The sequence below is a fragment of the Pelobates fuscus genome, chromosome 4, assembly GCF_036172605.1.
Source record: "Pelobates fuscus isolate aPelFus1 chromosome 4, aPelFus1.pri, whole genome shotgun sequence".
Lineage (NCBI taxonomy): Eukaryota > Metazoa > Chordata > Amphibia > Anura > Pelobatidae > Pelobates > Pelobates fuscus.
In genome coordinates, this window is record NC_086320.1 from 50574038 (window position 1) to 50594742 (window position 20705).

The window sequence follows — 20705 nt, forward strand, 5'->3', positions numbered from 1 at the left end:
CAGCCTGATTATGTATAGCAATTAATAGACGTACAATTTTACCACCTGTACTTGTCCTTATGGCATCATGTGTATAAAAAAAAATCACAGCAGTATCTGTTAATTATGTTTATATTTATCGTGGCAAAAATGATTCTGGGGCAAATTGATGGGCAGTTTTAAATTACAGGCTCCGATACCTCGGGCCCTATACATTCCAAAAAAAATAATTATGTTAAAACTATTATTATGTTCATATAATAAACAGACATTAGAAGCATATATAGAATCATTTCTATGTTTAAATATCTTTTACTTGTGTTTAAAAGCAAAACCACATTTGAGTGCGCATAGAAAGAAGGTCAGTTTAGGCTCATATAAAACCATGTGTGTAGCTGTGTATCAACTGGATATTTAGAAAAACGTCTCCTGTTCAAATAAAAACTGCTCATGCAGACATATATAAAACCATCACTAAATTGCTGCCATTTATATTACCCGTGTACCCTATGTGTGAATGCATTAATGCACTGTCTTTATAGACCGTCCATGCATGGTGTGGTGACAGTGGTGTGTCAGAACGTGCGTATAGTGTGTAGAAGCATGTAAATAGTGTGAAAGTTAGAACAAGGTGTCAATGAGTGTTCTATTATAAGAATTAAATGTAATAATGAAGGTCATTTACAACCGCGGCTTCTCTCCTTGAACCTGTTGCATTGGTGCACAGTAGTGCTGTGTGTTTTTATGTACTTTTGCCATTTGAAAGCAGTGGTTTACGTGTGTGTAGTGGTTGCCTTTGAATGTAAGGGGGTGTCTGTATGTCGTGTCGAGATTTAAATGCAGTGGTGTATTTTTGTGTAGTGTTGGCGTTTGAATGCGGAGATGTATGCACATACTCACACTAACACATACAGATACACAGAATGACACTCACACATTGCCATTGGGTGGCCCTAGGTTCGATGACCTGGCTCAGCCTTGGACCGCCGCCCCCCCCCACCCCCCCAGCTACGCCACTGCCGGTCTGGTGCAGGGGATGCTGCTGCGCTTATATTGGCTGGGCCACGAGTTTGACATTATACACCCTAGCGTCGCATCCACTGACTTATTGTAGAAACTAGCCATTAATACTACAGTGATCAGGAAATAACTATTAAAAAAGGAAAATATTGTCATGCAGTCAGTGCCCCCTTTAATACCAAAAAAATATATACACTATGGACACGCCAGATTGTGAATATAGATTTAGTTTTGTAAATAGCTCTCCAGAAAGAACCCTTGATCTCACAGCTGTTTCTCCTGACAACCCTGGTAGAGTCAATTGTCAGGAGTTCTGTCACAAGTTACGTCACCATAGTATTCTCGTGAACGTATGAAAATATGAAACAGCAAACGTAAAGAGTACTGTTGGAATGTGTATTTCCATTTAAATAGCCACAAATTCCAGAGATACTACATTTTATAGTACTAGAAATGGCAATGCTACCTTAAAGGGACACTTTAGTCACCAGAACGACTACAGCTTATTGAATTTGTTCTGGTGAGTAGAATCATTCCCTTCAGGCTTTTTGCTGTAAACACTGTCTTTTCAGAGAAAATGCAGTGTTTACATTACAGCCTAGTGATAACTTCACTGGCCACTCCTCAGATGTCTGTTAGAGATCCTTCCTGGGTCATGGCTGCCTAAAATGCATCCAAACATTCAGTGTCTCCTCCCTCTGCATGCAGACACTGAACTTTCCTCATAGAGATTCATTGATTCAAGGATGAGGAGATGCTGATTAGCCAGGGTTGTGTTTGAATCATGCTGGCTCTGCCCTGATCTGCCTATTTGTCAGTCTCAGCCAATCCTATGGGGAAGCATTGTGATTGGATCAGGCTACCACTTCTGCTGATGTCAGCAGGCAGTGGGCATGTCTAAAGGAAACAGTGACAATGCAAGCAGCTCCAGACTTGAAAACAAGTAAGATTTCTATATTTAGGGAGGCATAAGGGGACCAGGGTGGCTAGATGGTCGTTTTAATCCTATAGGGTCAGGAACACATGTTTGTGTTCCTGACCCTATAGTGCTCCTTTAAGTCGCAACAATTTATTAGAGTTTGCGGCATGTCTGCGAATGTCAGGGTTATTCGCTAAACGGGATCTAAACATTGTATGCCACAAATTGGAATAATAGGTGATTATTTCTGATAATTCCTGGTTTAAAGAATAACTCTTGGATAATTACAGAGTGGATGTGAAATGGGCAAATCACGTAATTCTAAATGACTTTACGAAATTCTTGAATTAAATCAGATATCCATACCTTGGTCCCCGAGTAGAAATCATCGACGGCATGAGTGCCCATAAACGGTAATTGCATGTGAGTGTGAGTATCAATCCCGCCAGGAATCACTAGCTTTCCTGCAGCATGTATAATCCTTAGGTTAGTCAATTTATCCAACTGCAGATTCGGTCCAATTTCTTTAATCAAACCATCTTCAATGTACACATCAGCAACCTGGGAGAAATCATCGTTAACTACTTTCCCACCTTTAACCAATATCCGGTTAGAAGCCATATCAGAAAGTTTTACTATCACTGAGTCAGTTCTCTTTTCTCTCTTATTTGAGAAATTAAAAAAAAAAATAGAGAAAGAGAGAAAGAAGACAAAATCATAAGAAAAAACGTAGCAGAAACCGGTCCTTTGAATTATCCAGATCTCCAAGATGTTCTGTGCTTATTCCAGACACAGCTCTCCGCTGTGAAAGTTGATCTTGTGTGTGTCCTACCCTGATCGGCTATGTTATATACTGCATACCAGAGCTTCCATGAAATATTATTCATTGATAGCATTCTCCGTTTGCCTCCCACTCTTTCCAAAATACTATGAACGCAACAATGTATGATTAACTTTACTAACTAAAACACAGATTGCTTTGTGTAGCCATGAAAGTATAGAATGTACACAAGTATTTATCTTATCTAAGGTATCTCACTGTTCATTAACCCCCCTGAATGTATGGAAGTTGTACAGTTAATAACCTAGAGAATCCTTAAATGCCCTTTGACTTTTGGTCCTATCTCCAGTCCAGTCCTCATTCTGTTTATGAACTAATCTGCCCCCACCGCCACCCCCACAAATCACCCAAACATACAGCACACAAACAGCTCACACACACATACATACAGCAACACACATACAGCACCAGCACACTGCACCCACACACATACAGAAAACAGCACACACACACCATCCTCACACATGCAGCACACAAAGCATCCACACAGCACCCACACACACAGCACCCACACACATAGCACCCTCACAAACACACACAGCACACACAGTACCCTCACACACAGCACACAAACAGCACCCTCACAAACAGCACACTAACAGTACCCTCACAAACACACAGCACCCACACAGCACACTAACAGTACCCTCACAAACACAAACAGCACCCTCACACACACACAGCACACAAACAGCACCCTTACACACACAGCACCCTGACACAGCACACTATCAGTACCCTCACACACAAACAGCACCCTCACAAGCGCACACACACACAAACAGTACCCTTACAAGCGCACACACACAAACACCCTCACCCACATAGCATACTACTAGCACCCTCAAACAGCACACACACACACACACACAGCAGTGTATGTGTATATGTGTGTATATATATATATATATACATATATATATACACAGCGTGTGCTTGTGCTTTAGGGTGCACACCCTAATGCAATAGGCTGCGCACGCCTTTGAGATCAAGTCTCTGTATTCATCGAGCAAAGGCTTGCAGTGTAGTGGCTTCCTGACAAGGTTGGGGGTGAGAATGGCATGGCTGGAAGCAGGGCAAGTGCAAGGATTCTTTATTCACTAAACTCTGAATTCCAGTGAAGAGACATTTATGGAAAGAGACACACTGAGTAGACATTAAAGCAAAACTATAGTACCAGGAAAACAAACTCGTTTTCCTGGCACTATAGCTTCCCCCTCTCTCAAGCGCCCCTACCTCCTGGTGCGAAAGGGGTAAAAAAAAAAACTTCCGTGCCTCGGTGCTGGCTCGGTTCAACCTTCACTCCTTAATAGTCGCATTAGGATTTCCCCATAGGAAAGTATTACACAATGCTTTCATATGAGGTTTTGCGTGGCGCTGGATGTCCACATGCAGGGTAATCATTGCAGTTTGTTAACTCCTTAGTGACCGCGGACGTACAGGGTACGTCAGCCAAAAAAACGGTCGTTAACGACCGCTGACGCACCCGGTATGTCCGCGGCCAAAATGAGCGCTGGAATTGAGGCATCATGGAATAACTCCCTGACTGCCGGGACCCCGAGTGATCCTTTTGCCCCTGGTAAAAAAAAGTTAATAAAAGTAAAAAAAAATATTGAATTAAATTAATAAATTCAAAATATATATATTATATAAATATATATGTTATATTACATATTACAGCTTGCAACTCCCTAAGGCCAGCCCTGCTGATTAAGCCGGAGCTCCTTGAGAACTATTTCATGGTTTGCAACTCAGCACCCAGTGGAGTTGTAGACAGGAAGCGGGTAGACTCTCTCTCCCCTGGGCAGACTAAGTGGAAGGGCCCCTCACCTAGAGGACCCCCTCCTAGTTTCGGGCCCTGAGTCACAGATTTTGCCATGGATAGCTATAAGTTATCTATCAGGTTGTGCAAATAACTCACATGTGATGGTGTTTCATGCTGCTAAGGTGCACTCAAATATGTGGAGAATGACAAAGAGTTATTCCAACTACCATGACCACTTCTGCTTTTAGAAGTGCTCATGGTAGTATGGGTCTGTATTTGCAGCATTTCTGCCTGAAACACATAAAGCATATCCACGGATTTTTGCAATTGTGTGGCAGAGGCTGTTTGCACCCCCGGCACATGTGACTTTGGCAGCCCGGAACTCCAAATGTCAATTCTGTGCATATTTTACATTTGTCGACAGCATGCATGAGTGCTGGCGACAGGCGTAATGGAAGCTTATGTCTCCCCACTCTCCATTTTATACTCTTCTCTATTGTATTTTTTTTTCCTGTCCTCTCTCCTTTCCTACTCCCTTTGCTGGCTCAGGAGCGTTTGAATGGACCGCCGCATGGCTCCTTTGTGGTCAGACAGGGACATGCTGAGCAGTGCAGGGAGCTTCATCCAGTGTTTAATTCAAACTAAGAAAAACCTTATTTAATACTGTTTTTTTTGAGCGGGAGGGAATCTAAAGAATAATTAGAATTATTTCTAAAAAAGAAAACATTTTTCATTCAAAAGGCCAAAAAGGGTTGGAGAAACCCTTTAAGACCCAGATTAAATCTGGGTTGCTGCAACTGTATAAGAGCCACCCTCAACCTTCTCCTCTGCCACAGGAAGATGGCAAAAAGAAAGTCCAATATGTGGACATCATGTTTTAGGAGAAGTAGAGAAAGGATTTGCAGTGGCCCTGCCTGATATCATGAGAAAAATGTATCGCCAATTTTTTATTTGGGTGAATATGTTGGATGAACGGGAACATGTTAAGCTTGTATAAATTGGTAATTTTATAACAAGACACGGAGGCTCATATTGCATATCCCTTTCTTTACTGTTGACAAATAGCAGCAAAGGAAACAAACAGAAAGAAAAAAGAATGAACATGTGATAACATAGGCCCCTCCCCCTCAGGTCCCAGTATAACAGGCAGCACTTCCCTTCCATTTCCCTCTTTCTTTGCTGCTCTGACACAAAGATAAGTACATGCCATATTTTCTCCTCATATTTCTCTTATATACTGTTCATTGATAATTTTCTCTTATTTAACTTGTAAATTGATTTAGTCTTTTATTTCTAAGGTTAGTATTTGTCTCTTTATACACTAGCCTCAGGGCCCAGACCTCCCCTGCTTATGTAATCTTGTCTGTTTCTTCTGCTCGAGCGCCTTTCTGCGCACTTCTTCTTGTTTCATAGTTTTACCGCGTATCTCGCGGGTGCCGCGAATCCCGCGAGATTCCCGGCGGCCATTTTCTGACATCCTGTCCCTACCTCTTAGTGTGTCGCTGGTCTGGGCCCTGGTGAGAGCGTTTTTCCTTGCTTAGTTTGTTTGGGTGACTAACCCATACGTCCTTTATTTCCTATCACCATCATGCCTAAACCCAGACTATCTACTGGGTCCGCTCACTCTGGGGAGTCGGATTCCCCAGTAATCAGAACTGTGGCCCCTGTCACCTCAGATATTTCGCCTTCTATGGCGGATGGGAATACCCAACCCGGTGGGCCACAGTTTCTAGCGCTACAGCGCTCAGTAACAGACGCCATTATGGCTGCTATGGGGTCTATGTCCTCCACCCTCTCCCACACCATTTCACAAGCCCTCTTGCCCCGTCCTTCAGACGAGCAACTCTCGGGCACCTTGACACCCCAGGGAGAGGTGTCTAAAGGGGACTTCAAAAAGGCTGCCTGTAAGTCCAAACACTCCTCTGCCTCCAGAAACACCATGACTGGCGTACCTTCGGTCGCCCCAGAAAGCGTGTCCCATCCACGCAAAAGAGCCTTTCCGCGCCAGGCAGAACGGGCGCGGCTATGGAAATGTGCTAGAGCACAGATTGAGAGCGACACCGACTCAGAAATCGGGTCGAATGAGGAGGCTATGAACGAGTCAGATACCGACTCTGATGCGGATTCCGCCGATGGCGCTCTTGACCTCCTTTCCTCTGCTCAGGCAGAGATGCCCGGAGGCGAGACAGGGACCAGGAACCCCGCGACTGCGGGGCCATCCCTCGTGGATCCTTCGGGGGTCCCACTCTTCGACCCGGATGACCTTCATCATCCGAGGTCGGCGGAGTGGCTCCCGGCCGACCACGTTGCCACATACCTGAAAAATTGGGTCAGAAAACCCTTAAGCAAGGCGGCCCACAACAAATTGAGGGCGGAGTGTCCTAGGCCTCTGGTGCCCAACAAGGTGTGTGACACCCCAGAGGTTGATCCTAAAATGACTCAGTTCCTCACTAAACTGGGCTGGAATCCCCGTAAAGGACTAGAGTCCGCTTTGAAGTCCTGCCAGGACAAGCACCTGGACATATTCGGGCCTTTGGCCAAACTATTTGACTTGGCGGAAGACGCCAGAGCGGAGAACCGCATGGTCGACCCTGAAGACCTTAGAGGTTGGGTCCAGAGAGCAATTTGTATTGCTGGGAGCGTAAATACCTCCCTATCTATTGAAAGGCGTAAAGCCATATTATTCAAAATTGAGCCCAAACTGGCCAACCTCGCCCTTACGGAGGCGGGCAAAGACGCCCAAGGACTCCTCTTCGGAGATTCCTTCATTAAAGACTTAGGGCGTTTTGTGGGAGCATTCACGGCTCTAGACAAGGCCCAGGCCTCCATGAGGCGAGTATTCCAGGGGCGGGTCTCTACCAGGGCCGGCAGAATCAGGAGCCGTCTGTCCGGCCGCAACTATCCCCAATCCCGTGGCACGGGAAGAGGCTCCTTTCAACACTATAACCAGTACCAGGAGACCTCCCGCCCCATGTTTTTTCCATCCCGCGGACGTCAATGGCGATCCAGAGGCCTTCGGGGTAACCCAAACTCAAGACGACCATACGGTGAGTTGCCTTATACCACACATTTCTTCTCCGGGTTACATAGGGGGCAGACTCCAACATTTTTTCCCAGCCTGGTCACAAATCACTTCAGATCCCTGGGTACTGGCCACTATTCGGGGCTTCAATATAGAACTCACCTGCCGCCCTACACACATTCCCCCTCCTCGACCGATCCGCTTTTCCCTCCAGGATCGCGGTCGGATCGACGAAGAACTTTCAACCCTCCGGTCCAAAGGGGCTATCGAACTAGCACCCCCCAACCCTGCGGGCGTAATAAGCAATATATTCCTAGTGGAAAAGAAAGGCGGCCAATTGAGGCCAGTCATAAATTTGCGCCCCCTCAATGCCGTAGTCAGGTACCGCCATTTCAAGATGGAGGGTATTCACCTGCTAAGGGATCTCCTCCTTCACGGAGACTGGCTAGCGAAACTAGACCTAAAAGACGCGTACCTGACAGTGCCAATAGCGGAGGCCTCTCGGGACCTCCTACGCTTTTACTGGCGACACGAAACATGGCGGTTCACCTGTCTGCCCTTTGGCCTATCCTCAGCCCCGTGGTGCTTCACAAAGCTTCTACGGCCCGTTATGGCCTGGCTACGCAGTCGAGGAGTTCGACTAATCGTCTACCTAGACGATATTCTCCTCATGGCTCAGGAGCGTTCCACCCTCCTCACACATCTCCGACTAGCCATAAACCTCCTGTCACGCTTAGGTTTCATAATCAACTGGGAAAAGTCATGCCTGACCCCCGCCACCCGCTTGGAATTCCTAGGATTCCAAGTGGATTCGGGGGCTGCAACACTGAGTCTCCCGATATCCAAGATTCGATCCATCCGCAAAGAGTTGCGCAGGGCCCTTATCCGACCCCAACTCACCTTACGCCAATTGGCACGCCTCATAGGCCTGCTGGCCTCTTCAATCCAGGCCGTGTTCCCAGGCCCACTCCACTACCGAGCGCTACAGCGCCTAAAGATCGCTCACCTAAGAGCCGGGGCATCCTACGCAGACCTGGTCTCTCTGGACAACGAGACGAAAGACGAGTTGCGATGGTGGATTCTCAACCTGTCTGCATGGAATGGCAAAGCCATCTTCGGCTCAATGCCGGAATTCACAATCGACTCGGATGCGAGTCTACACGGTTGGGGAGCCCACTGCGAGGGAATCTCAACTGGGGGCCGGTGGTCGGAGTCCGAAGCCCGACTACATATCAATGCCCTGGAGCTTCTGGCAGGCTCCTTCGCCATCCGCAGCTTCGCCAAGGACCGTGCCCTATCATGTATACGGCTCCGCATGGACAATGTTTCGGCGGTGAGATATGTCAACCACCTGGGTGGTACACAGTCGGCGGTCTTGGCCAGGTTGGCGAAAGATTTTTGGGAATTCTGCCTGGAACGGAACCTGATGGTCTACGCGGAGTACTTACCTGGTCTGCACAACGTCCAGGCGGACTGGGGTTCACGTTATCTTTCAGACACCAGCGACTGGAGATTAGCCAGGAAGGTGTTCTCCAATATTTCATCTCTCTGGGGACCATTTACCATAGACCTTTTCGCCTCCCGGCTCAATGCCCAACTCCCACGCTTCTTCAGCTGGAGGCCGGATCCAATGGCGGAGGCAGTGGATGCCTTCCTGCAAGATTGGCAGGGAGGCCTCCTCTATGCCTTTCCCCCATTTTCCATGATCCCTCGATCACTCCTGCAAGCCCGCAAACACCGGGCGGAGCTAGTCATGGTCACCCCATTCTGGGAAACGCAGTCTTGGTTTCCCCAAATACTCGAGATGACGTTGGACTACCCTCGACTCCGGGACACCACGACCTGCTGCAAGACCCGACGGGGCGCTATCATCCCCTCCGGCTAGAGGGCTCTCTCCCACTTCTAGCTTGGCGAATCTCCGGGGACCCTGGGAAATCCCAGGAGTTTCGGACGCAACTAGACACTTATTGGCAGCAGCATGGGCTCCCGGCACTAGACGGGCATATGGGTCAGCTTGGCGAGCTTGGGCTAGCTGGTGCATGGCTCGGAACGAGGATCCCGTTTCGGCCCCTGTAACAACGATCCTGCAGTTCCTGACGTCCCTCTTCGAAGCCGGTAAGGCTTACAGGACTATTAACCTTTACCGTTCCGCTATCTCGGCTATTCACCAAGGTTTCGAGGGCCGCCCCGCGGGACAACACCCTCTTGTGTGCCGACTCATCAAGGGTTCTAGATTTTCAAGGCCGCCCAGGCCCCGCTACTCCACGACCTGGGATGTTTCCGTTGTATTGGCTTTCCTCTCATCCTGGCCCGCTAACGCTGGACTCTCCCTCAAACAGCTGTCCGCCAAATTGGTGTGCCTGCTCTGTCTCATCTCATGCAAGAGAGTCTCGGATGTTAGTGCACTGGACGTCGATGCCAAGTCATACACCCCGGACGGGGTAACTTTTAACATCAGCAGGCGCACTAAGACTTCCATCAAAGCGGTATCCTACCCTAGTTTCCCTGCCTCTCCTTCGCTATGCCCTCGACCTGCCTTCGTGAATATGAATCTCGCACCGAACCACACCGCTCTACTGCCTCTCATCAGTTGTTCTTATCTTTCCGTCCTCCTTTTCACCCAGTTTCCAGCACTACCTTGTCACGCTGGGTGAAATGGCTGCTAACCCAAGCGGGCATTGACACTACAGTGTTTGGCGCCCATTCAGTACGAGGGGCATCAGCCTCTTCTATGATGTCAGCGGGCGCCCGCCTAGAAGACATTATGAGAACAGCTGATTGGTCTAGGGAATCTACCTTCCGAGAATTCTACTTTCGGCCGGCCCCACACACATTCGCTGTGATAATGGATCAGCTTTAAACTTGCAATATGAGCCTCCGTGTCTTGTTATAAAATTGCATGATTTTGCTATTACATGACGAAAAGTCATGATTTTATTAAAGACACGGAGGCGAGTATTGCCCCACCCTTTTTTGTTCTTCTTACACGATGGTAAGTATGTATCTCCCCACCCAAATTACTCATACCACGATACACCGCATAGTATAGTTTGAGAAGGTAAGTGGGGCCGTCCTCAGACCTTGTTGTTTTCAATAATAATGGAAATGTTAACATTGTTTTGTGGGACTGTACATACAGGGGTCTTTGTTCTCACTGGTGTAACCTTGTAACTTGTTGCAAGTATCGACTTTAACCTGTTGGCTCCTGTTCTTTATATTTCCACAGCTTAATCCGGCAAGACGTCTAACAATGGTCCGGTTTATTGGTCTCCTCCCGCTGTCCTCCATCGGTCCTATGGATTCTACGGTCACACTTCCCAGTTTTTGATGTTATGCCTTCTTCGGTTTTATGCTATTACCTTGGAACTTTATTCTCGCACTACTCTAGTTATTGACATTGTTCTTTGGTCGCATCTGCAGAAAGAGGGAAATGGAAGGGAAGTGCTGCCTGTTATACTGGGACCTGAGGGGGAGGGGCCTATGTTATCACATGTTCATTCTTTTTTCTTTCTGTTTGTTTCCTTTGCTGCTATTTGTCAACAGTAAAGAAAGGGATATGCAATACTCGCCTCCGTGTCTTTAATAAAATCATGACTTTTCGTCATGTAATAGCAAAATCATGCAATTAGTCTAGGAATTAGAATGCCAAGGTGTTTTATCTCGGAGTCCGATCATTGGATGGCATAAAAATCGTAGGAAGACTGCAAGGGATTTAGTCCAAACCCTAAAGCCATATATTTGGACTGCTTAACACAATAGCCTATATAGGGATACAATGAGTAATCTTAAGCAGGAAGGTATTTAGATGTACAAAGCAAGATATCATCTGCGAATGCCTTGATGTTTATTTGGCTTGAACCAACTGAAATCCCAGGGGAGGTTATGTAAGATACAGATCAAAGGGTCTAGGGAGAGTTAAACGAGAAACATAGAGAACAGACATCCTTGACAGATCCCTCTTTCCTTAACCCCTTAAGGACACATGGCATGTGTGACATGTCATGATTCCCTTTTATTCCAGAAGTTTGCTCCTTAAAGGGGTTAAAAGCCAAGTCACAAATGTTAATTTGTAATTTAGTAGAGGGTGAACTATATGGATTCTTGATAAAATTAAAGAATTTAATGAACTAAAAAATAAAGATATATTTCAAGATTTGCAACACATGGGGCCAAGAAACTTACTATTGTTAGTGTGGATGCGGATATGCCTGCCTGAACACCCTGGATAGACTGTCTACCCCTGGTAAATCCCAATTGTTGGTGATGTAAAATATAAGGTAGGAATTATAGTTTTCCTTATTTGTAATAATATAACATTTTATATTAATCATTTATTGTTAATATTACTAATATTGTATGAATCGTCGATTTCAGCTAAAGGAAGTACAGAGGTTGTCCTGCTGCTTGGAATGTCCACTTAGATTAAATCTTCATCTGCCGTACCATTTTCAAATGGAAATCGAGGGATAATGCAAACGTCCGTGCCTAAATATTACTCCTAATTTAATACACATTAAAATTATTTACGAGGTATGAGAATCTAATCCCGTGCTTATGTCAACGCTTGCTACATATGTATACACTAATATTTATCAGAACTATAATTCCTCTGAGATTGACTCCAATGTGCAAACAAACTATTGCATTTGTTTTATAGATTATCTAGATAATTTGCAAATATTTAACAACACAAATGTTGAATGATTAAATAGACTCTGCCCCTTCCCAAGTATAATTGAGAAAATCACTGCAATATCCTCAATACTTGAGAATCATAACTTCAGCTTTTTACAATGTGAAGAATGCGGCTGATTTGTAACAGATGGTCCCTGCAGATCCAGTTGTCAGGACATTTTACACACTACAGTGAATTACAAGATGGAATAAAAAAAAAAAAAACTAGGAAGATTCTCAAAGTACACATGTGAGACAGATTATATTTCCAATAACCGCAACGTTTCCTATTTGTAGCATGAGAGTGGCGTTATTTTAGATTCCAGACACCCTATCTGATGTCTGTTTGATCATCATATTGCAAGCCAAGTGTTTATACACATTCCTTTATGCGTTTATGCATATTCCATTTTAAGAACACTCTCACAGGACGTGTAGTGGTGCAACCAACGTTTAATCCACAATCGTGCGATAACATTCCCGATCAACGAACATTTAATCCACAATCGTGCAACTACATTCCCAATCAACGAACATTTAATCCACAATCGTGCAACTACATTCCCAATCAACGAACATTTAATCCACAATCGTGCAACTACATTCCCAATCAACGAACATTTAATCCACAATCGTGCAACTACATTCCCGATCAACGAACATTTAATCCACAATCGTGCAATTACATTCCCGATCAACGAACATTTAATCCACAATCGTGCAACTACATTCCCGATCAGCGAACATTTAATCCACAATCGTGCAACTACATTCCCGATCAACGAACATTTAATCCACAATCGTGCAATTACATTCCCGATCAACGAACATTTAATCCACAATCGTGCAACTACATTCCTAATCAACGAACATTTAATCCACAATCGTGCAACTACATTCCCGATCAACGAACATTTAATCCACAATCGTGCAACTACATTCCCGATCAACGAACATTTAATCCACAATCGTGCAATTACATTCCCGATCAACGAACATTTAATCCACAACCGTGCAATTACATGCATTGATCGAGGTTGCACATTTATGGATTAGATTTTGCTGCTTCACTAAAAGTCCTGTGAATTCCTGACAGATTTACACATGTGCAGTTGAAAGATCTCTTTACATTGCAACATCCTGACAGAGGGGTCTGATCAGTGTGATTATGCAGAGCAGTCTCTGATGTTGGCTTTCTCTCTCAAGCTACACAAAGATGCCCTGTTTCATTAGTGGACTGGTCTGAAACTAAGATGGGTAGCTAGGGGAGTGGAGACTGGATACACTCACCTAGCTAATAGGCATACCCCATAATGGAATCTGACCAAGTTTATAGTACGTTTCTAAACATTCATTACTTACTTTTCAAAGTTTTATTTTTTTGCTTTTATTTTGGATGGCGTATTTGTTAAAAAAGTGTTTGCTTGCTGGGTTAAAAAAAATATATTGTCACGTGATGCATGTCCCTTTAACTAAGAGAATGTTCAACAGTTTTCATTTAACCATTTCATCAGCATCACAGCCAAAACTGCTAGTTCATTTCCAGGTTAATTTCATGCTACAGTGATTGGATGCCAGGGACAACATGAAGTAGCATATGAAAATTACTTGTGAGAAGTCTGGCTATATCTGGGTGTAAACTCGATTGGCATGACCTGCTGTTAATTTCACCTTTAAAGGTCAATCTACAGGATACGACAAGAATGCAAAGTGCAAATGTGGCTCCCACGTGCCATGCACGTCAGCAGTCACTATGGGGTTGAATCCGGAACGGACCAGGAAATTGAAAATGTTAAGTATTCACATTAACTAAGCTGAAAAAATAGCAGCCTTTGAGAATTTGTCCAGTTTGTTTAATTAGTCTAAAATATAAAATTTTGTCAGTTTATGGTTTCCTAGTTTTGTGAATAACAGAGTGTGTAGACTGATAAAACTGTAGTTTGTTTAAATAGCAAATGACAAAGAACGGGTCACAGAACTACTCTAGCAGTTAAAGAATGGGTAATCAAGCTAACACAATGTTAAATATTATATACAGTAATTGAGAGGGAAGATGAGAAACAACTAGTTTGACAGATCATCTTAGGTTATATTCCATCTAGATACATTCCAAATGACGTTAGTGATATATTAAAGAGCTGATCTGAGGACCAAAGCCATTCCAGCTTAATGTAGCAGTTGTGGGGTATAGATCATGCATAAAGCATTGCACCCTGCCAGCGGCCTCCTGTGTAAGATAAGGATTTCACATGAAGGCTGAAGAATGTCCGACCTGCAGAACTCCTCTGGACATTTAGAAAGTGTAGATTTCTTCTATTTATGAGTATGCCCTGGGGAGAGCAAAAGGTACAGTTACATAATTTATTTGCGACATATATTACAAAATAATTGGCCAGCAACAGTTTATTGTGTGTCTTTATTTACGAACAGTTGTTATAACCATGTACTGCCAAACCTAATGTATCTTTACCAATGACTCGAGTCCAAACAAAACAGGGTTTATTCTAGGGATTTCTTTTTTTAAACTGTTTTACAAGAAAGAATAACGTTGGATGCTGTAAAAGTAGATCCTAAGAGCATGATGACAATAATCAAATGGTCACAAAGTTTCAGTTGGATATTTGGTACAATAACACTTTCTCAGAGACATTGTTATGGAACACACAAGTAAAATCTAGTTGGATTTGAAAGTTTTAACTATGCGGGACAAAACAATGGAATACACTGTATGATTGAGTGTGACAAAGGGATGAGAGTAGCTTTGCTGTGAAAATTGTATAATTTCTTGCTTTTAGACATTAGTGGTCTCATCTTTGCTAATTATCAGTTTTTGGGGACCAAAATGTTTTGGTAACTAATGTATGTTGTTTTATTATATGACAAAATTAAGAAGAAAAACACAAATGTGTGTTGATCCACAGAAGGGGGCCAGGAGAGAGGGATACTAGAGTATAGAAAAAGTAAAGTGATTGATAAAGATTACAAATATTTCCCACTGACATTTGATGGAAAGATAACTAAACAGTGTTAATTTATTTTAAAAAGATTCTCATTTAATTATGTTTATGAAAACAAAAATGTAATATTTAAATCTAAAGTTCACCAACATAGAAACACACATTACAGTTGATTATTTATTTGTGTGTGTGTGTGTGTGCAGATTTTGCATGTCAGGTGTAGAAGATTCCCTGATCGTACGGTTTGCTACAATACCCATTTATCCTACCCTTGTTTACATTTCTGTTCTTTGTTCATACCGATCACTACATGTTAAAACAATTGACACCTTTAGCCAGCAATGTAGGTGGACCAGAGCAGCTGCAGATGTCGTGGAATTATTATTGCCATTTATATAGCGGCAACAGATTCCGTAGCGCTTTACAATATTATGAGAGGGGGGGATTTAACTATAAATAGGACAATTACAAAAAACTAACATCAACAAGAGGTTGAAGAGGACCCTGCTCAAACGAGCTTACGGTCTATACGAATCAGACTCTTGTTATTGGAAAAAATATGCTTGCTTATCTGTGCAACAAGACATCCAATAAGTATTTTTTTTTTTTTTTTTTAATAAATGAGTCAAAAGAACAAGGAACACATAACCGCCTCTAATCAGAAGGTTAAGGATGTACAAAAGTTATTTTCAATTCATAGAATAATAATTTAAGCTGGTAATGTAGTGCCTCAGTTCTCAACATCCCATTAGAGAAGGGCACAGGAGACTGCGAGTGTATTTGGTGGCTGGTTGAGAAGGGAGCAATGAGTCTTGGATCCCTGGTAGCATTTAAACCTTTCTCTGTTCCCGAACTTGACTCCACACATATTGCTGGTCTAGAATTAGTGGCATATAGAACCGTAAGACATACATGGACTATACACTAAAACATATATAAAACATTTTCTCCAAAATCAGCTGTTTTTCCAGTTCTGTTTAACCCCCCCCCCCCCCCCCCCCCAAAAAAAAACCCCTAATATCCCCATTTTAGTCCCTGGGTTAGTGATAGTGAATAACCAAATAACAATGAATGACCCGATCACAGCTGCAGATTGTGTGGTTAGGCCAAAGACCATGCATAAATCCCATTAACAATTTAAATGAACAGAAAGCCAACACAGTTGCTTCATGCCAAATTATCTAGGGGTTATGGCCATACATTGTCGAGTTTGCGAGCAATATGATCATTTTCACAGCTTCTATTTCTGTAAATGGGCATTAAATCATAACAAAGGGTTAAGCAAATCCCATTATATCATGACAACTCATGTAAAGTGCCATGAAGTATTTCAGAAGCCTCAGAAAGTGCATCTGTCACAAATTATATTCCATAGCTAAATTCACCCAATCGCAGAGAGGCCTATACAGTGTGCGTATATTATATATATATATATTAGTTATTATTTCAACGTTTGTATATTGCATTGTGACTAGGCACCAGGCTGTATTACTATATAGTTGGAGTGCAGGAATTCCACATTTTTTCTATATATTTTTTTTTTGCAGAGGGAGGGTTGCCAGGACTAGTGCAGTATAATCGTAAGGAGCCTGCTTAGGGCACGGTAATAAATATCTCTCTCTCCCAATTGGACTGAATTTAAAGGGACACTTTAGAAACTGTAATTGCTTCATCTCATCGAAGTGCTTACAGTGCCTGGAATCATCTGGCACCATCCTTCCATTCAGCGTTAAATGGTTTTTAATGTTTTAATGTAAGATAAAAGACCCAAGCAGCCAATCCCTTCTGTGCTGCTTGGGTTAATGAGGATTCATTTCCCTGAGCAGCAACAGCTGGCTGTGATTGGCTGAGAGTACCAGCAGACCGCTTCCAGTCTATCACAGAGCTCACTGCTAGTATGAATTGATATGGCTAGGAGGAGGTAATCTCTGCCTTAGCAATACCACCAGTACGGGGTGGGGGTGGCAGGTACCCTCTTTAAGTGTTAAAATGCTTGAAAATGGTTGAACATTGAACAGAAGGACAGCACCTGGGCACAATAACCTGTTCAATTAGGTAAAATAGTTAGTGTCCCTTTAAGATCTGCCATACAGCAACCCTCTAACAAAACTGCATTAAAGGCTCACTCCTACGTCCATCACCACATCTGCATTAAGACGTTGGCAGAGGGTGCAAGCTATCTGTATGTGCAGCATTTGTGCTTGAAACGCTGCACATGCAGAGATATTTGCAGTTTTGTGCCAGGGGCTAGTTACACCCCCGGTCACGTGACTTAGGAAGCCTGGAACACTCCAGACCCCTAAAATCCTACTAAAAAGCTTTGTGTGAAGACCGTGCCTCAGCTTTGGACAGCCACAAAAAGCATGGGTGGGGTTAGAAAGTGAGGGCTTGCAAAAGCAGTAGAAAAAAGCTCTGCAGGTTTTAGATATACCCACAATTAAAATATATGCAAGCTTTCGCTTAGGGTGCATCCAGTAAACAGTGATTTTTGTATTTGGGTCGTGGAACAGTAATTCTGTGTAAAATTAAGTCTGTCAGCACGCACTGCACACTGTTGACGGATGTAATGAGGGTCTACTCTTGCAGGCGGTGCTAGGAGCGCGCCCTGCAATAGTAGGCCCTCCACTTCATGTGCTCCTTCTCAGACTCTCTGCATTTCCAGTATTTGTCCAATTTTTATATTTAAAGCCCTAATGTCCACCCACAATCCCAGAAAGCACACATGTCCTCTGAACCTGGGAGATGGCCCAATCAAATGCTTCCCTTTGAGAAACATTTGATTTGACCAGAGAGTGACAACAGACGATGTGTGGAAACAAGTAACAAAAACCTTGACCAGAGCTGTATTTTTTATTTTATTTTTAACACATAAAAGGGGGGTAGACAATGGGAAGTGTGCCCAATATGCCATTTTAAAATAAAATGGGTTATAGTAATCCTTTAACTGCGCTCTTTGCACAAAAGAGCACGAGAAGCCATTACACATCATATTTTTAATGCAAATAAGAATATATTTCTGTATATGTGTATCTATCTGATATGCCTGGAACGGTGTATCTGTGCATGCTCCAACATTTCTGATGGTAGCCCTGAATGCAGTACTTTCAGAAATCTAAGGGTAAACATGACGAACCAGAAATGCTAACATCTAAAAATTGTTTGGGTGTCAACTGAAAATTAAGTTCACTTTTTTCCCTGCATTCCGTTTTATGATGTGAGAGAACAATCTGATTAGCGACTATATATTTTCATTAGGTTTTTTTTTTCTTCAATGTTTTGTGGTCACTTTTTTTTTTTTTTCTTCCATGACCACAGCCCCCCTACCCTCATTTGTGAAATAAAGGAGATAATAAATATATTCAAAAAAATCCACTGAAGTAAAAAAAAAATCCTTTCAAATAAACACAGCCGCGGTGTTGTGCAACATGATCAGATTTTGAATGTGGAGGAAAAATAAAAAAATAAATAAAAAAAAGTTATAAAGAAAGAAGATTTTACACAACTTAGCAAAAAAACAAAAAATAAAAACATGAATTTTAATGTTTATACATAATTCAAACATTGGGCCAGTTTAACTGACTACACAGAACATATGCACAAGACTTTAAACATGCTTTTAAAAATAACTTGGGAAAAAAAATAAAAAGTACTTTGAGTGCCAGGGAGAATACAACACATTGCTTGGCAGTATGCTGATGCTCGAGTACTGGCAATCCAAAAGTTAAAAATATAATAAATAGATTACAGACGCAAACACAAAATTCCATATTACATCATTATACATACTAAAAGAAAATTGCAAAAAATATAAAGAATAAATAAACAGCAGTTAATATTTTCTGATGCACTGTAGGCTCCTCCATGTCCATTTTCCAAAACTTTGTTCCTGTATTATAGACCATATTACAAAACTGAAATTGTGAACACTGAAATTATTAAACTAGTATTTTACAAATTACTTTATTCAACAGAAACCAAATATAAAAATTAGCATATGTAAAGACTCAAAAAAATAATAATAATAACCAAAAATGATTGTTAAACACTGGCTGGGTGAGATTAGCATTCACTGGCACAGGATAGATTCACAAGCAAGTCAAGCATAGTGTTCGTTTGTATGCCTACATGTATAGCCTAATACATGAGGCAGCAGGTTTGTTTTGACATATCCACTATAGTTTCAAAGCATGATGAAGGTATGAGTTTCCGGCCTTGTGTATTACTCTGTAATTGGTGGGGTTATGCGAGACAAAAGGTTAACATTACCGCTTTATACCTTTAATATAGTTTAGATTCATCATGTACTTTACATTGTGTCCTGACTATATGAGCAATACGGATATATCCTTTTACATATTAAAGAACATGAATTACCTTAATGTTGCTGATGTACCCCCATTATCTATCAAACACGGTCGCAATCTGCGCCTCGGGTTTACATTTTTGACAATGGTTTCAAACAAAAAACAGCATGGAAATGTAGTACCATTATTTTAAAAGGCATCAGAGGAAAATAAAAAGGGTGTCAATGAGAGTGTAAGAGTACAAAAATAAAGAAAACATACACTTTACAGAAAAGAGAAAAATGTGAATTATAACCCAGTGTTTTTGAGGATTCCTGAAATGGGTTGGTGTAGCATACTAATACAGAACATATTTATTGTTTGCATCTTTCCCAACATGTACACAGGAATAAAATATTGTAAGCGGAGTGTAATCATACATGGTACCATTCCAACCTGTATGCAGATCCATTGAGAGCATGTCATGTGATATCAGGTTTACTCCTTGCTCAGTTATGGAATAAAACATTCCGTGGGAGTGTTTCATTGGTTTCCATAGAGAATGCTCTAGTTTTAGAACATTATCTCAAAACTTTTTGCAGTCACCGATTTGAGTGGAACATCCTTAAGATTGAACAATTAGCCATAAAACATACATTTGAGCTTTTTATAGTTTAATTAAATATTTGTTACCCAAATAAGTGATGGTCCTAGTGACCTTAGAAGGATTAAAAGCGGGATATGACCCTGCAAGGAAACAAACCTATTGTAAAACACGCATTTAGCGCACCGAACAACTGAATTTTCCCCAGCCTACCAAAATAGAGCCAACAAAAGAAATTTGGGAGGGGGGTAATTATTGCCATTGCAAGAATCTGCCCTGGATTCCCTCATATAATGAAGAGCAAGGTACCCCTTCATCAGTGCTGTATGCACACATGGCACGTGGTACAGCAGAGGATATTTTTATTTACATGGCATGTCCAGAAAAGGCCTAAGCAGCTATGCATGCCACACAAATGAAAACAATAAAACTACTTCGAATTTTAGAAATTTAACATTTTGCTAGCTATAAGGCTGTGTAAAACTATAGGCTGACAGAATAAAAAAAAAAAAAAAAAAAATGTTGACAGGATAAAACAGTAAAATTAAAATATATGAGATATGGAGCGCGCACAATGATAAGGTTATTCATCCATTAAAGGAAACCATACAAGATTAACAGTGTTCTTTAGGTATATATAC

General features: G+C 42.4%; 1 protein-coding gene across 2 annotated transcripts in view; it reads right to left on the reverse strand.

Annotated features, from left to right (window-relative positions):
* DPYS (dihydropyrimidinase) overlaps positions 1-20705 on the reverse strand; it is a 359961-nt gene that overhangs the window by 68154 nt on the left and 271102 nt on the right. The window contains exon 2 of one of the 2 annotated variants that reach the window (XM_063451168.1): positions 2285-2570. In XM_063451168.1, the coding sequence (XP_063307238.1) occupies positions 2285-2539 (255 nt within the window). In that variant the 5' untranslated portion in view covers positions 2540-2570. Of the gene's footprint in view, positions 1-2284; positions 2759-20705 lie in introns of those variants that run through there. The other variant, XM_063451167.1, reaches the window with a different exon arrangement.